The sequence below is a fragment of the Lethenteron reissneri genome, chromosome 8 (assembly GCF_015708825.2).
Source record: "Lethenteron reissneri isolate LAM-NWPU_2019-01 chromosome 8, ASM1570882v1, whole genome shotgun sequence".
Taxonomy (NCBI): Eukaryota; Metazoa; Chordata; class Hyperoartia; order Petromyzontiformes; family Petromyzontidae; genus Lethenteron; species Lethenteron reissneri.
In genome coordinates this window covers 694,731-709,086 of record NC_083786.1, presented here as the reverse complement: position 1 = coordinate 709,086, position 14,356 = coordinate 694,731, and the positions used below count along the sequence as shown (strand labels likewise).

At 52.9% G+C, this 14,356-nt stretch overlaps 1 protein-coding gene across 1 annotated transcript in view; it reads left to right on the top strand.

Moving 5' to 3' along the window:
* Window positions 1-221: 221 nt before the first annotated feature.
* Window positions 222-14,356, top strand: part of LOC133359441 (Golgi integral membrane protein 4-like) — an 80,428-nt gene continuing 66,293 nt past the window's right edge. Inside the window, exons 1-3 of the mRNA XM_061577852.1 lie at window positions 222-269; window positions 4,945-5,176; window positions 7,568-7,642. Of these exons, the coding sequence (XP_061433836.1) occupies window positions 5,011-5,176; window positions 7,568-7,642 (241 nt within the window). The 5' untranslated portion in view covers window positions 222-269; window positions 4,945-5,010. The remainder of the gene's footprint in view (window positions 270-4,944; window positions 5,177-7,567; window positions 7,643-14,356) is intronic.

Below are 14,356 nucleotides of genomic sequence, written 5' to 3'. Positions count from 1 at the left end.
CTGCGCGACCGGTGAGGTGACCGAGTCCCTCTCGACCCCGCGCGACTGAAACCGCCCGCGCGCGCCGGCGTCTTCGGTTGCAGCGAAACGCGCGACCCTGCAGTTGCACGCGGCTGAGTTGCGCAACTGATCGCGCAGATGTGGACCCCGCCTATCGAGACAAAGCTCAGGTGGAGGGGGGCAGAGGCAGTGGGGTTCGAGTTACACGAGGGGAGGGGGAGGATGTGCAGGCCGCCGTCACCGCCGCTGCGATAGACACGAGGAGTGTGGTGAGTGAGAGGAGGAGTGTGGTGAGTGACAGGAGGAGTGTGGTGAGTGAGAGGAGGAGTGGGGTGAGTGAGAGGAGGAGTGTGGTGAGTGAGAGGAGGAGTGTTGTGAGTGAGAGGAGGAGTGTGGTGAGTGAGAGGAGTGTGGTGAGTGAGAAGGAGGAGTGTGGTGAGAGACAGGGAGAGGAGTGTGGTGAGAGACACTGGGAGTATGGTGAGAGACACGGGGAGTGTGGTGAGTGAGAGGAGGAGTCTGGTCAAAGACACGAGGAGTGTGGTGAGAGACACGGGGAGTGTGGTGAGAGACACGAGGAGTGTGGTGAGGGACAGGGAGAGGAGTGTGGTGAGAGACACGGGGAGTGTGGTGAGAGCCACGGGGAGTGTGGTGAGAGAGAGGAGGAGCGTGGTGAGAGACACGAGGAGTGTGGTGAGTGAGAGGAGGAGTGTGGCGAGTGAGAGGAGGAGTGTGGTGAGTGACAGGAGGAGTGTGGTGAGTGAGAGGAGGAGTGTTGTGAGTGAGAGGAGGAGTGTGGTGAGTGAGAGGAGTGGGGTGAGTGAGAGGAGGAGTGTGGTGAGAGACAGGGAGAGGAGTGTGGTGAGAGACACGGGGAGTGTGGTGAGAGACACGGGGAGTGTGGTGAGAGACACGGGGAGTGTGGTGAGTGAGAGGAGGAGTCTGGTCAAAGACACGAGGAGTGTGGTGAGAGACACGGGGAGTGTGGTGAGAGACACGAGGAGTGTAGTGAGAGACAGGGAGAGGAGTGTAGTGAGAGACACGGGGAATGTGGTGAGAGCCACGGGGAGTGTGGTGAGAGAGAGGAGGAGTGTGGTGAGAGACACGAGGAGTGTGGTGAGTGAGAGGAGGAGTGTGGTGAGTGAGAGGAGGAGTGTGGTGAGTGACAGGAGGAGTGTGGTGAGTGAGAGGAGGAGTGTGGTGAGTGAGAGGAGGAGTGTGGTGAGTGAGAGGAGGAGTGTGGTGAGTGAGAGGAGTGTGGTGAGTGAGAGGAGGAGTGTGGTGAGTGAGAGGAGGAGTGTGGTGAGTGAGAGGAGGAGTGTTGTGAGTGAGAGGAGGAGTGTGGTGAGTGAGAGGAGGAGTGTGGTGAGTGAGAGGAGGAGTGTGGTGAGTGAGAGGAGGAGTGTGGTGAGTGAGAGGAGGAGTGTGGTGAGTGAGAGGAGGAGTGTGGTGAGTGAGAGGAGGAGTGTGGTGAGTGAGAGGAGGAGTGTGGTGAGTGAGAGGAGTGTGGTGAGTGAGAGGAGGAGTGTGGTGAGTGATAGGAGGAGTGTGGTGAGTGAGAGGAGGAGTGTGGTGAGTGAGAGGAGGAGTGTGGTGAGTGAGAGGAGGAGTGTGGTGAGTGAGAGGAGAGGAGGAGTGTGGTGAGTGAGAGGAGGAGTGTGGTGAGTGAGAGGAGGAGTGTGGTGAGTGATAGGAGGAGTGTGGTGAGTGAGAGGAGGAGTGTGGTGAGTGAGAGGAGTGTGGTGAGTGAGAGGAGGAGTGTGGTGAGTGATAGGAGGAGTGTGGTGAGTGAGAGGAGGAGTGTGGTGAGTGAGAGGAGGAGTGTGGTGAGTGAGAGGAGAAGTGTGGTGAGTGATAGGAGGAGTGTGGTGAGTGATAGGAGGAGTGTGGTGAGTGAGAGGAGGAGTGTGGTGAGTGAGAGGAGGAGTGTGGTGAGTGAGAGGAGGAGTGTTGTGAGTGAGAGGAGGAGTGTGGTGAGTGAGAGGAGTGTGGTGAGTGAGAGGAGGAGTGTGGTGAGTGAGAGGAGGAGTGTGGTGAGTGACAGGCGGAGTGTGGTGAGTGAGAGGAGGAGTGTGGTGAGTGAGAGGAGGAGTGTGGTGAGTGAGAGGGGGAGTGTTGTGAGTGAGAGGAGGAGTGTGGTGAGTGAGAGGAGTGTGGTGAGTGAGAGGAGGAGTGTGGTGAGTGAGAGGAGGAGTGTGGTGAGTGAGAGGAGGAGTGTGGTGAGTGAGAGGAGGAGTGTGGTGAGTGACAGGAGGAGTGTGGTGAGTGAGAGGAGGAGTGTGGTGAGTGAGAGGAGGAGTGTGGTGAGTGAGAGGAGGAGTGTTGTGAGTGAGAGGAGGAGTGTGGTGAGTGAGAGGAGTGTGGTGAGTGAGAGGAGGAGTGTGGTGAGTGAGAGGAGGAGTGTGGTGAGTGAGAGGAGGAGTGTGGTGAGTGAGAGGAGGAGTGTGGTGAGTGAGAGGAGGAGTGTGGTGAGTGAGAGGAGGAGTGTGGTGAGTGAGAGGAGGAGTGTGTGAGTGAGAGGAGGAGTGTGGTGAGTGATAGGAGGAGTGTGGTGAGTGAGAGGAGGAGTGTGGTGAGTGAGAGGAGGAGTGTGGTGAGTGAGAGGAGGAGTGTGGTGAGTGAGAGGAGGAGTGTGGTGAGTGATAGGAGGAGTGTGGTGAGTGAGAGGAGGAGTGTGGTGAGTGAGAGGCGGAGTGTGGTGAGTGAGAGGAGGAGTGTGGTGAGTGAGAGGAGGAGTGTTGTGAGTGAGAGGAGGAGTGTGGTGAGTGAGAGGAGTGTGGTGAGTGAGAGGAGGAGTGTGGTGAGTGAGAGGAGGAGTGTGGTGAGTGAGAGGAGGAGTGTTGTGAGTGAGAGGAGGAGTGTGGTGAGTGAGAGGAGGAGTGTGGTGAGTGAGAGGAGGAGTGTGGTGAGTGAGAGGAGGAGTGTGGTGAGTGAGAGGAGGAGTGTGGTGAGTGAGAGGAGGAGTGTGGTGAGTGAGAGGAGGAGTGTGGTGAGTGAGAGGAGGAGTGTGGTGAGTGAGAGGAGTGTGGTGAGTGAGAGGAGGAGTGTGGTGAGTGATAGGAGGAGTGTGGTGAGTGAGAGGAGTGTGGTGAGTGAGAGGAGGAGTGTGGTGAGTGATAGGAGGAGTGTGGTGAGTGAGAGGAGGAGTGTGGTGAGTGAGAGGAGGAGTGTGGTGAGTGAGAGGAGGAGTGTGGTGAGTGAGAGGAGGAGTGTGGTGAGTGAGAGGAGGAGTGCTGTGAGTGAGAGGAGGAGTGTGGTGAGTGAGAGGAGTGTGGTGAGTGAGAGGAGGAGTGTGGTGAGTGAGAGGAGGAGTGTGGTGAGTGACAGGCGGAGTGTGGTGAGTGAGAGGAGGAGTGTGGTGAGTGAGAGGAGGAGTGTGGTGAGTGAGAGGGGGAGTGTTGTGAGTGAGAGGAGGAGTGTGGTGAGTGAGAGGAGTGTGGTGAGTGAGAGGAGGAGTGTGGTGAGTGAGAGGAGGAGTGTGGTGAGTGAGAGGAGGAGTGTGGTGAGTGAGAGGAGGAGTGTGGTGAGTGACAGGAGGAGTGTGGTGAGTGAGAGGAGGAGTGTGGTGAGTGAGAGGAGGAGTGTGGTGAGTGAGAGGAGGAGTGTTGTGAGTGAGAGGAGGAGTGTGGTGAGTGAGAGGAGTGTGGTGAGTGAGAGGAGGAGTGTGGTGAGTGAGAGGAGGAGTGTGGTGAGTGAGAGGAGGAGTGTGGTGAGTGAGAGGAGGAGTGTGGTGAGTGAGAGGAGGAGTGTGGTGAGTGAGAGGAGGAGTGTGTGAGTGAGAGGAGGAGTGTGGTGAGTGATAGGAGGAGTGTGGTGAGTGAGAGGAGGAGTGTGGTGAGTGAGAGGAGGAGTGTGGTGAGTGAGAGGAGGAGTGTGGTGAGTGAGAGGAGGAGTGTGGTGAGTGAGAGGAGGAGTGTGGTGAGTGAGAGGAGGAGTGTGGTGAGTGAGAGGAGGAGTGTGGTGAGTGATAGGAGGAGTGTGGTGAGTGAGAGGAGGAGTGTGGTGAGTGAGAGGAGGAGTGTGGTGAGTGAGAGGAGGAGTGTTGTGAGTGAGAGGAGGAGTGTGGTGAGTGAGAGGAGTGTGGTGAGTGAGAGGAGGAGTGTGGTGAGTGAGAGGAGGAGTGTGGTGAGTGAGAGGAGGAGTGTGGTGAGTGAGAGGAGGAGTGTTGTGAGTGAGAGGAGGAGTGTGGTGAGTGAGAGGAGGAGTGTGGTGAGAGACAGGGAGAGGAGTGTGGTGAGAGACACGGGGAGTGTGGTGAGAGACACGGGGAGTGTGGTGAGAGACACGGGGAGTGTGGTGAGTGAGAGGAGGAGTCTGGTCAAAGACACGAGGAGTGTGGTGAGAGACACGGGGAGTTTGGTGAGAGACACGAGGAGTGTGGTGAGAGACAGGGAGAGGAGTGTGGTGAGAGACACGGGGAGTGTGGTGAGAGCCACGGGGAGTGTGGTGAGAGAGAGGAGGAGTGTGGTGAGAGACACGAGGAGTGTGGTGAGTGAGAGGAGGAGTGTGGTGAGAGACACGAGGAGTGTGGTGAGAGACACGATGAGTGTGGTGAGAGACACGAGGAGTGTGGTGAGAGACACGGGGAGTGTGGTGAGAGAGAGGAGGAGTGTGGTGAGATACACGGGGAGTGTGGTGAGTGAGAGGAGGAGTCTGGTCAGAGACACGAGGAGTGTGGTGAGAGACAGGGAGAGGAGTGTGGTGAGAGACACGAGGAGTGTGGTGAGAGAGAGGAGGAGTGTGGTGAGAGACACGGGGAGTGTGGTGAGAGCCACGGGGAGTGTGGTTAGAGACAGAGAGAGGAGTGTGGTGAGACAGAGACAATTGGAGAGAGAGAGAGCAGTCTAGGGTACAGCAGTAGCAGCAGGAGTGGTGCTGCTGCTTCTGCTGCTGGTGGTGGTGCAGGTGGTGGTGGTACAGGTGGTTGTGGTGCTGGTGGTGCAGGTGGTGGTACTGGTGGTGGTGCAGGTGGTGGTGGCGGTGCAGGTGGTGCAGGTGGAGTGGGTGGGGATGCCGCTGTGGAGGCGGAGGCCCACGTGGTGGTGGCTGCTGCTTCTCGCCCCGACCGCGCTGCTGCTGCTGCTGGGCTCGCGGCTCCGCGCCGGGACGCGCCGCGCCGAGGCGGAGACGCGCGCCCTGCGCCTGCAGCACGACGCGCTCAGCGCGCAGCTACAAGGCGAGCGGGGGGGGCACGCGATGGGGGGGCACGTGAGGGGGAAGGCAGGTGAAGGGGGGGGAAGGCAGGTGAGGGGGGGGGCAGGTGAGGGGGGGGGGGCAGGTGAGGGGGGGGGCACGCGAGGGGGGGGGGCACAGTCGGATCTTGCAGAGCAAATCGGTCGTTGAGCCTCTGGGGCACACGCGGGGGGCACGCGGGGGGCACGTGGGGGGCATAGCAGCGGCGCCTCGCTACCCAACAACAACAAACGCCGCCGATAAGCGACGTTGACATCACCAGCGCGCTTGTGCCAGGCTAGGTGCACTCTGAGGCCGTCACGTTGGGGGTGTAGACGGCACTCTGCTGGATGTTAGAGGACAGACCCGGGATGCTCTGAGTTGGCTGGCTGAGGTCACCAGCAGATGCTCACTCCTGCTCCCCACGCGACACCCCGAGCTGTAACAGAGCTGCGGGGCAGTCTACTCCGAGCGAACTCCCCCAAGTCCCTGGGGCGTGTGGAGTCGCGACCTCTCAGCCGGGTCACAGCAGTCGGCCGTGGCGCCGCCTCGCGCGCGCGGTGCTGGTGGGGGCCCAGAAAGCGGGGGACGTCCTGGGCCTCACACCCTACAGGGCGCCCCGCGTTGGAGATGTCCGAGGATGTGAGGGATTGTGAGCCTCTGTGAGTGTCTGTGAGTCTCTGAGCTCTGTGAGTATGTAAGTCTGTGTGAGTGTCTGTGAATATATGTGAGTGTCTGTGAGTCTCTGAGCGCTGTGAGTATCTGTGGATTTCTGTGAGTATCTGTGAGATTAATTGAGCAGACAACTCCTGGTATCCATTCAAATCCCACAGCAAGAACAGCACCTGGGCTCTAACTTGGCTTTACCTGCGGTTGGTGCCGGCAGCGGTGGTGTCGCTGTTGGTGTTGCCCCCCGAGTGCGCTGCTGTGTCCGTGGTTTGTTTGGTGCAGGCGCGACGCGGTGGCGGTGCTGCGTGTGAGGAGGTGCAGCGGACACGGGCTCGCTGTGAAATTACTTTTCCGACCGAACGGAAACTGACCTAAGTCACACTCAACTCACAATCAGCGTCTTGACTGAGACTGAAGGAAGAATCCGAAGAGCTGCGAAGCTCTTGTTTCACAGATGTCCAGTAGGGGCGGGTCAGAAGATGACTAACAACAAACAGGGCGCCACGGTGGCTGGGAGATGTTAACTACCTCGCCTGGTGTACAGGAGGTCGTAGGTTCGATCCCGACCCTGAACCCTGCCGCTGTATATTTGGAGTTTGTGTGTATCTTTCCTCGTGACCGTGTGAATTTATCTCCGGTCCTTCAGTGTTTCCCTCCACATTTAGAATCAACACCCGGCGTGTCGAGGATTCTGGCTGCAATACATTTCCACGTGATAAGCCACTGCGTTGAGCTACCATTTGTGTCCAGGTCGCTTCTGAAAAAGAGCCACATAGCTCAGTGGGCCTTACCTGGTAAAATAAACAAAATAAGTTTAGTGAAACATTTGAAGTCACGAAGTATAAATATAAAATGAATAAAGCACCTCCTGACGGTTTCTCCGTACAACAACGTGGCCCTTGGCATCAGCCAGATAGCTCAGTGGGATTCACTCGGCTAATGAAAGTAGAAATATTTAACAAGCGACGTTTCGGGCAACGGCCCTTTTTCATAGCACATACATCTACGTGCTGTAAAACGTCGCCTATCATTGCTGTAGATGCTGTATATGTTGTAGATGCTGTCTATGTTTTATATGCTGTATGTGCTGTCTATTTTGCATATGTTGAATATGATGGATATGCTGTCTACGTTGTAGATGCTTTTTCTGCTGTATATTGTGTAGATGTGTAAGGTGCCATTGTTTTTTGGTGTCTGTGTTCGTGCACCTCTGCCGATGGAGCAGCAGAAGCGGCATCGCCAAATAATTTGTTTGATCAACTCAACTTTTTTCTGCGATTTCACTCCGCTTTACTTACGTTAAAGTCTCATCCGTATTTGAGTGTTAGGCCACGGAAATGATGTAAACGTGTTGTCACCCTCCATCACCCGACATGGCCACATAATTGCGTGACTTAACCCGAATATAGGTGATGGATCAATTGGTTATGGATTAAGCGAAACTAAACTTTTACTTTAAACATGTTTTTCATTTGATCAGATATGGCCCACTGAGCTGTGTAGTTATTCTTCAGAAGCGACCTGGCTATCACGAATGATAGCTCAACGGAGTAGTGGCTTATCATCATCGCGTGGATTTTTTATGGCAGCCAAATGACACTAAATGCGCGTTTCTACGATGGATGATATTGACTGTGAACCCTGACCACGCGTGTTCACCTCGCGTGTTCACCCCGCGTGTTCACCTCTCCCCTTCTCTCCCCCCCTCTCCCTCCCGCCACTGCAGTGGTGTACGAGCATCGGTCTCGGCTGGAGAAGTCTCTCCAGAAGGAGCGCCAGAGTCACAGGCGAACCAAGGACGGTGAGGCTTGCGGCATGATACAACAGAGACAAAGATCCCCCGTGTAGCCTCACACAGACGGTTGGGGCAAGTGCTGTTAGCGAGTAGCATCTTCTAAGACCTCCACCAATATAGGTACAATGCGTGTTGCTTTGGGACAGGAGGCAAAGTGTCAACTTCACTGGCAAATTATCTGAGTGTTCAGCCCAGCGTGTGGTGTTCCGTGTAATTAGTGAGTTGATGAGTGTGTCTGTGAGTGAGTCTGTGAGTGTGTCTGTGAGTGTGTCTGTGTGTGTGTCTGTGAGTGTGTCTGTGAGTGAGTTGGTGAGTAAGTCTGTGAGTGAGTCTGTGAGTGTGTGAGTGAGTCTGTGTGTGAGTCTGTGTGTGTGTCTGTGAGTGAGTCTGTGAGTGAGTCTGTGAGTGAGTCCGTGTGTGTGTGTGAGTGTGTCTGTGAGTGAGTGTGTGAGTGTGTCTGTGTGTGTGTCTGTGAGTGAGTCTGTGAGTGAGTCTGTGAGTGAGTCCGTGTGTGAGTGTGTGAGTGAGTCTGTGAGTGAGTCTGTGAGTGAGTCTGTGAGTGAGTATGTGTGTCTGTGAGTGAGTTGGTGTGTCTGTGAGTGAGTTGGTGAGTGCGTTTGTGAGTGAGTTTGTGAGTAAGCGGTAGTGTTGTGGTTTGTACGCTGCGCTACGACCCTGGCGGTCCGAATTCGATTCCAGTGATGATCATCTGAACCCGTGCTGAGCCTCCCTTAGGTCGACTTAAATGAGTACCTGCAGGTGCAGTGTGCAAACATCGCCACTGGGGAGACAAAGGCGGCCGGGCATAGCGTTGGCCACCCTTCCCCTTGTGTGCTGTGTCGGCTTTGCGTAGGTGCTCGCTCACAGCACTTGCCCCAATAGTCTGTTCAGGCTATACAGGGGATCTTTGTCTTTGAGTGTGTGAGAGTGTGTGTGAGTGTGTGTGAGTATAATTACGGGGATTTATTAAGGAACGGCTTAGATCCACAGTTTGATATTTAATCTGGCTCCGTGTTGTAATCTCCAGTGGGGAGGGTGGGAGGCACTGCTTTTAGGAGAGGGATCTGCGTGGCCGTGACCTTTGCGTGCCAGCAGCCTCGAGCTTCGTTTAATCCTCCCCTGGCGAGAGATGAAACGAGCCCCTCCCCCCCCCCGCTGTGCAATTGTGGCGGAAGCAGAGACCGTGGCCACGTCACAGTTAGACGCGGGTGAGAAACGTCGCTGCTGCTGAATGAACCCAGCGACGACCAAAACAAGAACCACTCTCTCAACACGTTCGGCAGTAACACTGCGGATTAAAAAAAAGTATAATAGGCAACGTTTCAGGCAATGGCCCTTCTTCACAATGTTTTGTTTTTTGTAATTTTGCACCACTTCCAATGGCAATATAACAAACAGTTGTGTAAATGTGAATGTGGAATGTCAGCTGGGAAGCAGCTCTTCGTCCTGCTGTAGCCCCACAGTCTCTGGCGCGTCCCCTCTGCGGGAGACATCGTGCTGTGTAGGAATGGGAAAGCGTTCTGAGAAGTGTCGGTTCAAGTGTCAAGTTCTGTTTTGTTTAACCCGGCGGCGAGAACTCGAGAGCCCCCGGGATGGAAGGGTTTCATTTGCACGAGTGACCTGGGTGACACGTCTGTTGAACTTCTCTTGCACCGTATACGTAGCCAGCCGTGGTCATCGGAGGTGCGGGGGAACGACAGAAAACTAAACACAATAATTAATTCTAAGAAAATTAGTTTTTAATATAGATCATTTAAAAGCGCAAGGCTCCAGTGGTTTCCTAATATTGGAAGGCGGAGCGTTCCAGACGGCCGCAGAAGCGCATCCAAAAGTACCGCGCGATGCGGTGACCGCCGTCTTTGTTTGATTGTTCGCCAAACGCCACTGCTGCGAGGATGTCCGGAGTTCGCGTGATGGTTCATGCTGCTTGACGAGATCAGCGAGGTGTTAGTGGTGGTTCATCTGTGGCAAGCACTCTGTGTGTGTGTAATGAGTGCGACCTCACAATGTGTTTGTTCGGCAACCCGAAGCCAATGCAGCTCGGCGAGCACTGGACGGACATTGTGAGGTTTGCTCATTTTTAAATCCTTTATATTAAGTTCGCTTGCACGCTTACAACCGTGCAAATCTTTCGGTCGTTTTTTAACCCACTTCCCGTGATCCAATCAAGCTGACATTTTCCACACAGACTCGTTGTGCGTGACAATTAATTTTCGTGAAATTTTTTTTCCAAAATTTTACATTTTTTAGGATTTTTTTTTATATTTAATTACCAATTGCTTAATGGTGCCAGGGAATCATCTGACCCATAGGTGGCAGCCATCTCAAGCCAGAGAACGAGAGGACTCTAGCCGCCACGCATATAAAGGATTTATAGTGAAAAACTTTGTTTTTACCGGTTAATTTTTTAATCTGTAAAGTTGGGATCCATTTTCTCTCCCATGCAATTCCCTCAATACTTATTATCGGACACCAATGCGCATTGTTTTTAAACGTTGCTTTAACGACGACGAGCAATAAGGACAATAACTCGATCTGGAATAGTGACTCTTAACAAGTTTTGGAATGTATTAACTCTGCTTTGATTTGTTACGCATAGTGTGTCAGACATGGCCGCATCTTGCAGTACCCGTCAGAACAGGTGCCACAGAATGTTGTACACGCTGCAGCTTGCTAAATACAGCGTTCAAGCAAATGGAATTCAGGAATAAAACCATACAACCAACGAGAAGTCCGAACAAAATAAAGGCGATTAGAAATTGGAGCTAAGGCAAACTGCATTACAGAATAAATAAATAAATAATATGGCACAAACATAACTCAATATCAAACCGAAGACACATCCAGTGGAAAAAGTCGGTGGGCGGGCCCCATCCCGACCGCTGAGGGTGCCACGTGGTGGCTGGCATTGCCCCGTGACAGAGGGAGGCGATGTGCGGCCTCTCCCAGGGCAGGCCGCCCGCCGGGAAGCCACTCCGCGACGTGGAAGCTGCCATTAAGTTGTGTGGTCGCGGTGCCCAGCACGCAGCTGCGCTCACAAGTCGTGAACGAGCGACGGGAAGGTTGTGCGTCAAGTCGCGTGACGACCAAATGGCCGTAACACGCGACGACGTCACGGGGGGGAGGCGACGATATGTACGCATGGTGTGTGACGTCACACCATGGGTTCTGTGTGTTCCTGGGGTGAGCGGGCGACTTGCTGGGTCCGCTCCTTGGTTGTGGAATTCCCGACCATTGGGGATTCGTTTATCTCATAGTGCGGATACTTTAAGTCTCGTCTTGAAACCACATCCTCGTAAGTCCGTTCATTCTATGTAGCTTCTCTGTCTCTCATGGCCTTCTTACAAGGCGCCTTGAGACATTCGTGGAAGTCACCTTTTAATTTATATTACTAGCTCTGGTGCATTTGATCGTATCCGTGAACAGCGATGAACTGGGACAAGAGATCGCACCCAGGCATTTGTAAACAGAACTGGGGGCCAAAATTCGGACTATGGTCAATTAATGATTTATTTAAACTGGGTTTTATGGTCAAATGTTTTAATTACATTTTAAAAAATTGTGTTGTACATCATTTTGCCATGCGATCTTCATTGTCCCGTTTGGGGCTAGTCCAAAAAAAATGGGGGGGGGGGGGGGGGCGACGAGGAAGAATAATCTTTGGGTTTGACGAATCTCTTAATGCGAACGGATAGCGAAAATCAGCAATGAAGCATACACGTGAGAGGTGGAGTGACATTGATGAGTCACTGCAGCGCGTGCCGCTGGGAGATTGATAGCCAATAGAATTAGGGGTAATAGCCCGTTCTACCAGCTGCACCTGTGGGCAAGGCACGGAGCCACCTGGGGGATCCAGAGGGGGGCGTGGCCGAGGGCGGAGCCTGGCCACGCTGTTCAGGATATAAGGCGAGCTCCGACTCACAATCGGGGCGGCTGCGATCTGGAGTGGAACTCGTCGTGCCGTCGTCGTGGTGATATTAGCCCCCTTCAAGCTGTGGATCTGGCAGCATGTTGGCTGTCCCGAACCGTTGTGTGGTTATCCTCTAAGGCTGTGTAGGCCGGAATGAAAGAGAGAATTGGTACACTAGAGGTAATAAAATATTGCATTTTTTTTACACTGATCACATTTAGCAATTTCCCCACAGGGCGGCAGCCCACCAGGGAGTTTGCCCTGTGGCCTGTCTGCGCCTTCCGTGAGACTGTCGTGGGCCTCTGTTACACGAAGGCAGAGCGAATGTTGTGAGTGGAACCGTCACAGCTTCGGCTGGAACATTCAGCTGCAGTAGGCGTTGAGTTGTAATATATATATTTTAAGATGGTCATGGATTATTACGCAACTCTTTCCTGCATTTACAAGTTACGTCTGCACGCGTGTCAGATGTCCGTGTGTGGTTTTTTTTGCGTGGCTTTTTAGGTTATGTAATTTCGCGATTCGCAGTAACCAAGGGACACGGTTAACATTGAAACTTAAGTCCTCTCCACAATGTTGATTTCCTCCACGGCACTGGATGGTGCCGTGGTCATTTGGCCTCGTCTGGCAATGGCGCCCCGCATCTATTCGACTCCTCCTGCGTGGGTTCCTCTGAATATTTATTTTATTGTGCAGGAGGAATCCGATGAGCAATGAAGCTATTTTTCACAGATGTTTCTGTAGGCCTCTGGCGTGCCCCCCGCGAGTCTTCTGCACCCCATCCCCCGCCGCCCACTGCTATGCGCTATGGTTGCTCTACTGCCAATTAGATAGTTCTTTTAATTGGTGACCTTTGTTGTTATAACGCTAGGACGGGAATGATATGGAGAGACACGCGCCCCACCGCCACGTCTCGCCACACCAGACACACGCACCACCACCAACTCTCACCACACCAGACACACCCACCACCACCACCTCTCACCACACCAGACACCCACCACCACCACCTCTCACCACACCAGACATCCACCACCACCACCTCTTACCACACCAGACACGCGTGGCGCGCATGGCAGCAGAGCGTGCGCCTCAGTTTCTGTTCGCGCTAATCGCGCTTCTTACACTCGAGGGATATTTGCCACTGGAACAGTGGGAGCGAGGTGTGTTCGCGGTCCAACGTGAAGAGTGGATGTTCTCTGTGAGGCAGCTCGCGATGATGTCTCTCACGTCAACATGACCATCATTCCTGTGTAGCCCCCCCCCCCCCGGGCTATGCAATGCTCTTCCACGCGATATCAGGATCTTTCAGAGTCTGAGGACATTTTTTTTAAATGCGTCTTAAAACCTGGTTATATACGCTTCCACTCATTAAACGTTTAGTTAATTAAAAAAAGAGAAACATTTTAATTATATAGTTAATTATATGCCGAGTGTCTGCTGCTGTTGTGTCCTGTAGAGCGCTTTGAGATCCTTAATGAAAATTGCTCTATACATGGAATTATTCAAAGTTTTTATCTTCTCCTGCGGTGCGGAATTTCAAGCGGAAAGATAATTTTTGTTTTGCATTGTTATTAGTGTTGCGCGTTAAAACGAGTTTTTGTATTGCGGCAAACATTTTTCGATATTTACAACCAATTAGAATATTGAGCAAACGATCTGGTGCTAATGCAGTTGCGGTTGCGCTGGCAGCGGTGCACGGACAACAGCATCAACAGTGTGGCCTTAAACAGATCAAAATATATTAATTTATATAACCGGTGACGTTTCGGGCAATGGCCCTAATTCATAGCACATGTTGTTGACGAACGTGTTAATGAAATGTTGACCTTCATGGTCTTGCCCCACCATATCTCGCTATTCTGTATCTTTCTATGCCACCTTCTCGCCCTTCTCAATCTTTGCTCTCTCTCTGTTCCTCTTCGTCCTTGTACTCAATCTACGCTATCGCTCTCCCTCTTCTTGCCCACCACCTTCACTGGAACAAACTTTCCCCCTCCACATTAAGCGGTCACCTTTGCTAAGTTCCCACTCCTTACTCAAAGCTCACTTATTGTTACCCCTAGCTCACCCCACGACCCCCCTTAATCTCTCCCTCATAATCACCGCCACCGTGACTGTTCCCTCTTCATATTCTCATTACACGGCTGCCACTCATTCACCCCGTTCATTTAATCCATTCCTCATCATTCACTATCAACAATTTCGCTTTCACCGAATTCACGCATCACAGATTCGCCCCCATTGCTTCCTCTCGTCTATTTCATTCACCTCATATCCACCATTACATTCACACGCGTCGTTGTTGTTGTTGCACCGTTGTTAATTCCTTGTAAAACGCCGTGGTCAAGATAAGATTATGTTCACGAACTTGGGGCTACCTCTCATGATCTTGCCGGGTATCAGCATAAAGGGCTTCTTGCACGGCCGAGTAAGCGCCCTTCACTAGCCAGGTGGCCTGGGCTTGGCCTGGGCTTGGCCTGGGGGTGACTTTCCAAAGCACCCTGACCCCATTGGAACCTTCTTTGCCAGTAGCAAAATATGATAATTGTTTTTTTACCCTTTTATCTGGCAACAAAACTGACACCTTTTTTTTACAAGGAGTCATGTTTGCATTGACCACAATACCTGCGGTTGGAATGCAAACAAAAAACACAACTTTGATAAAGTATGCACTGTCCTTGAAATTGGCGTCATCTGGTCCAACACCATGTGAGACTAGGCTCGAATAAAAGCTGTCTCGGGTGTGGACCAATCAATTTCAAGGACAGTGCATACTTTATCAGAGTTGTGTTTTTTGTTGGCATTCC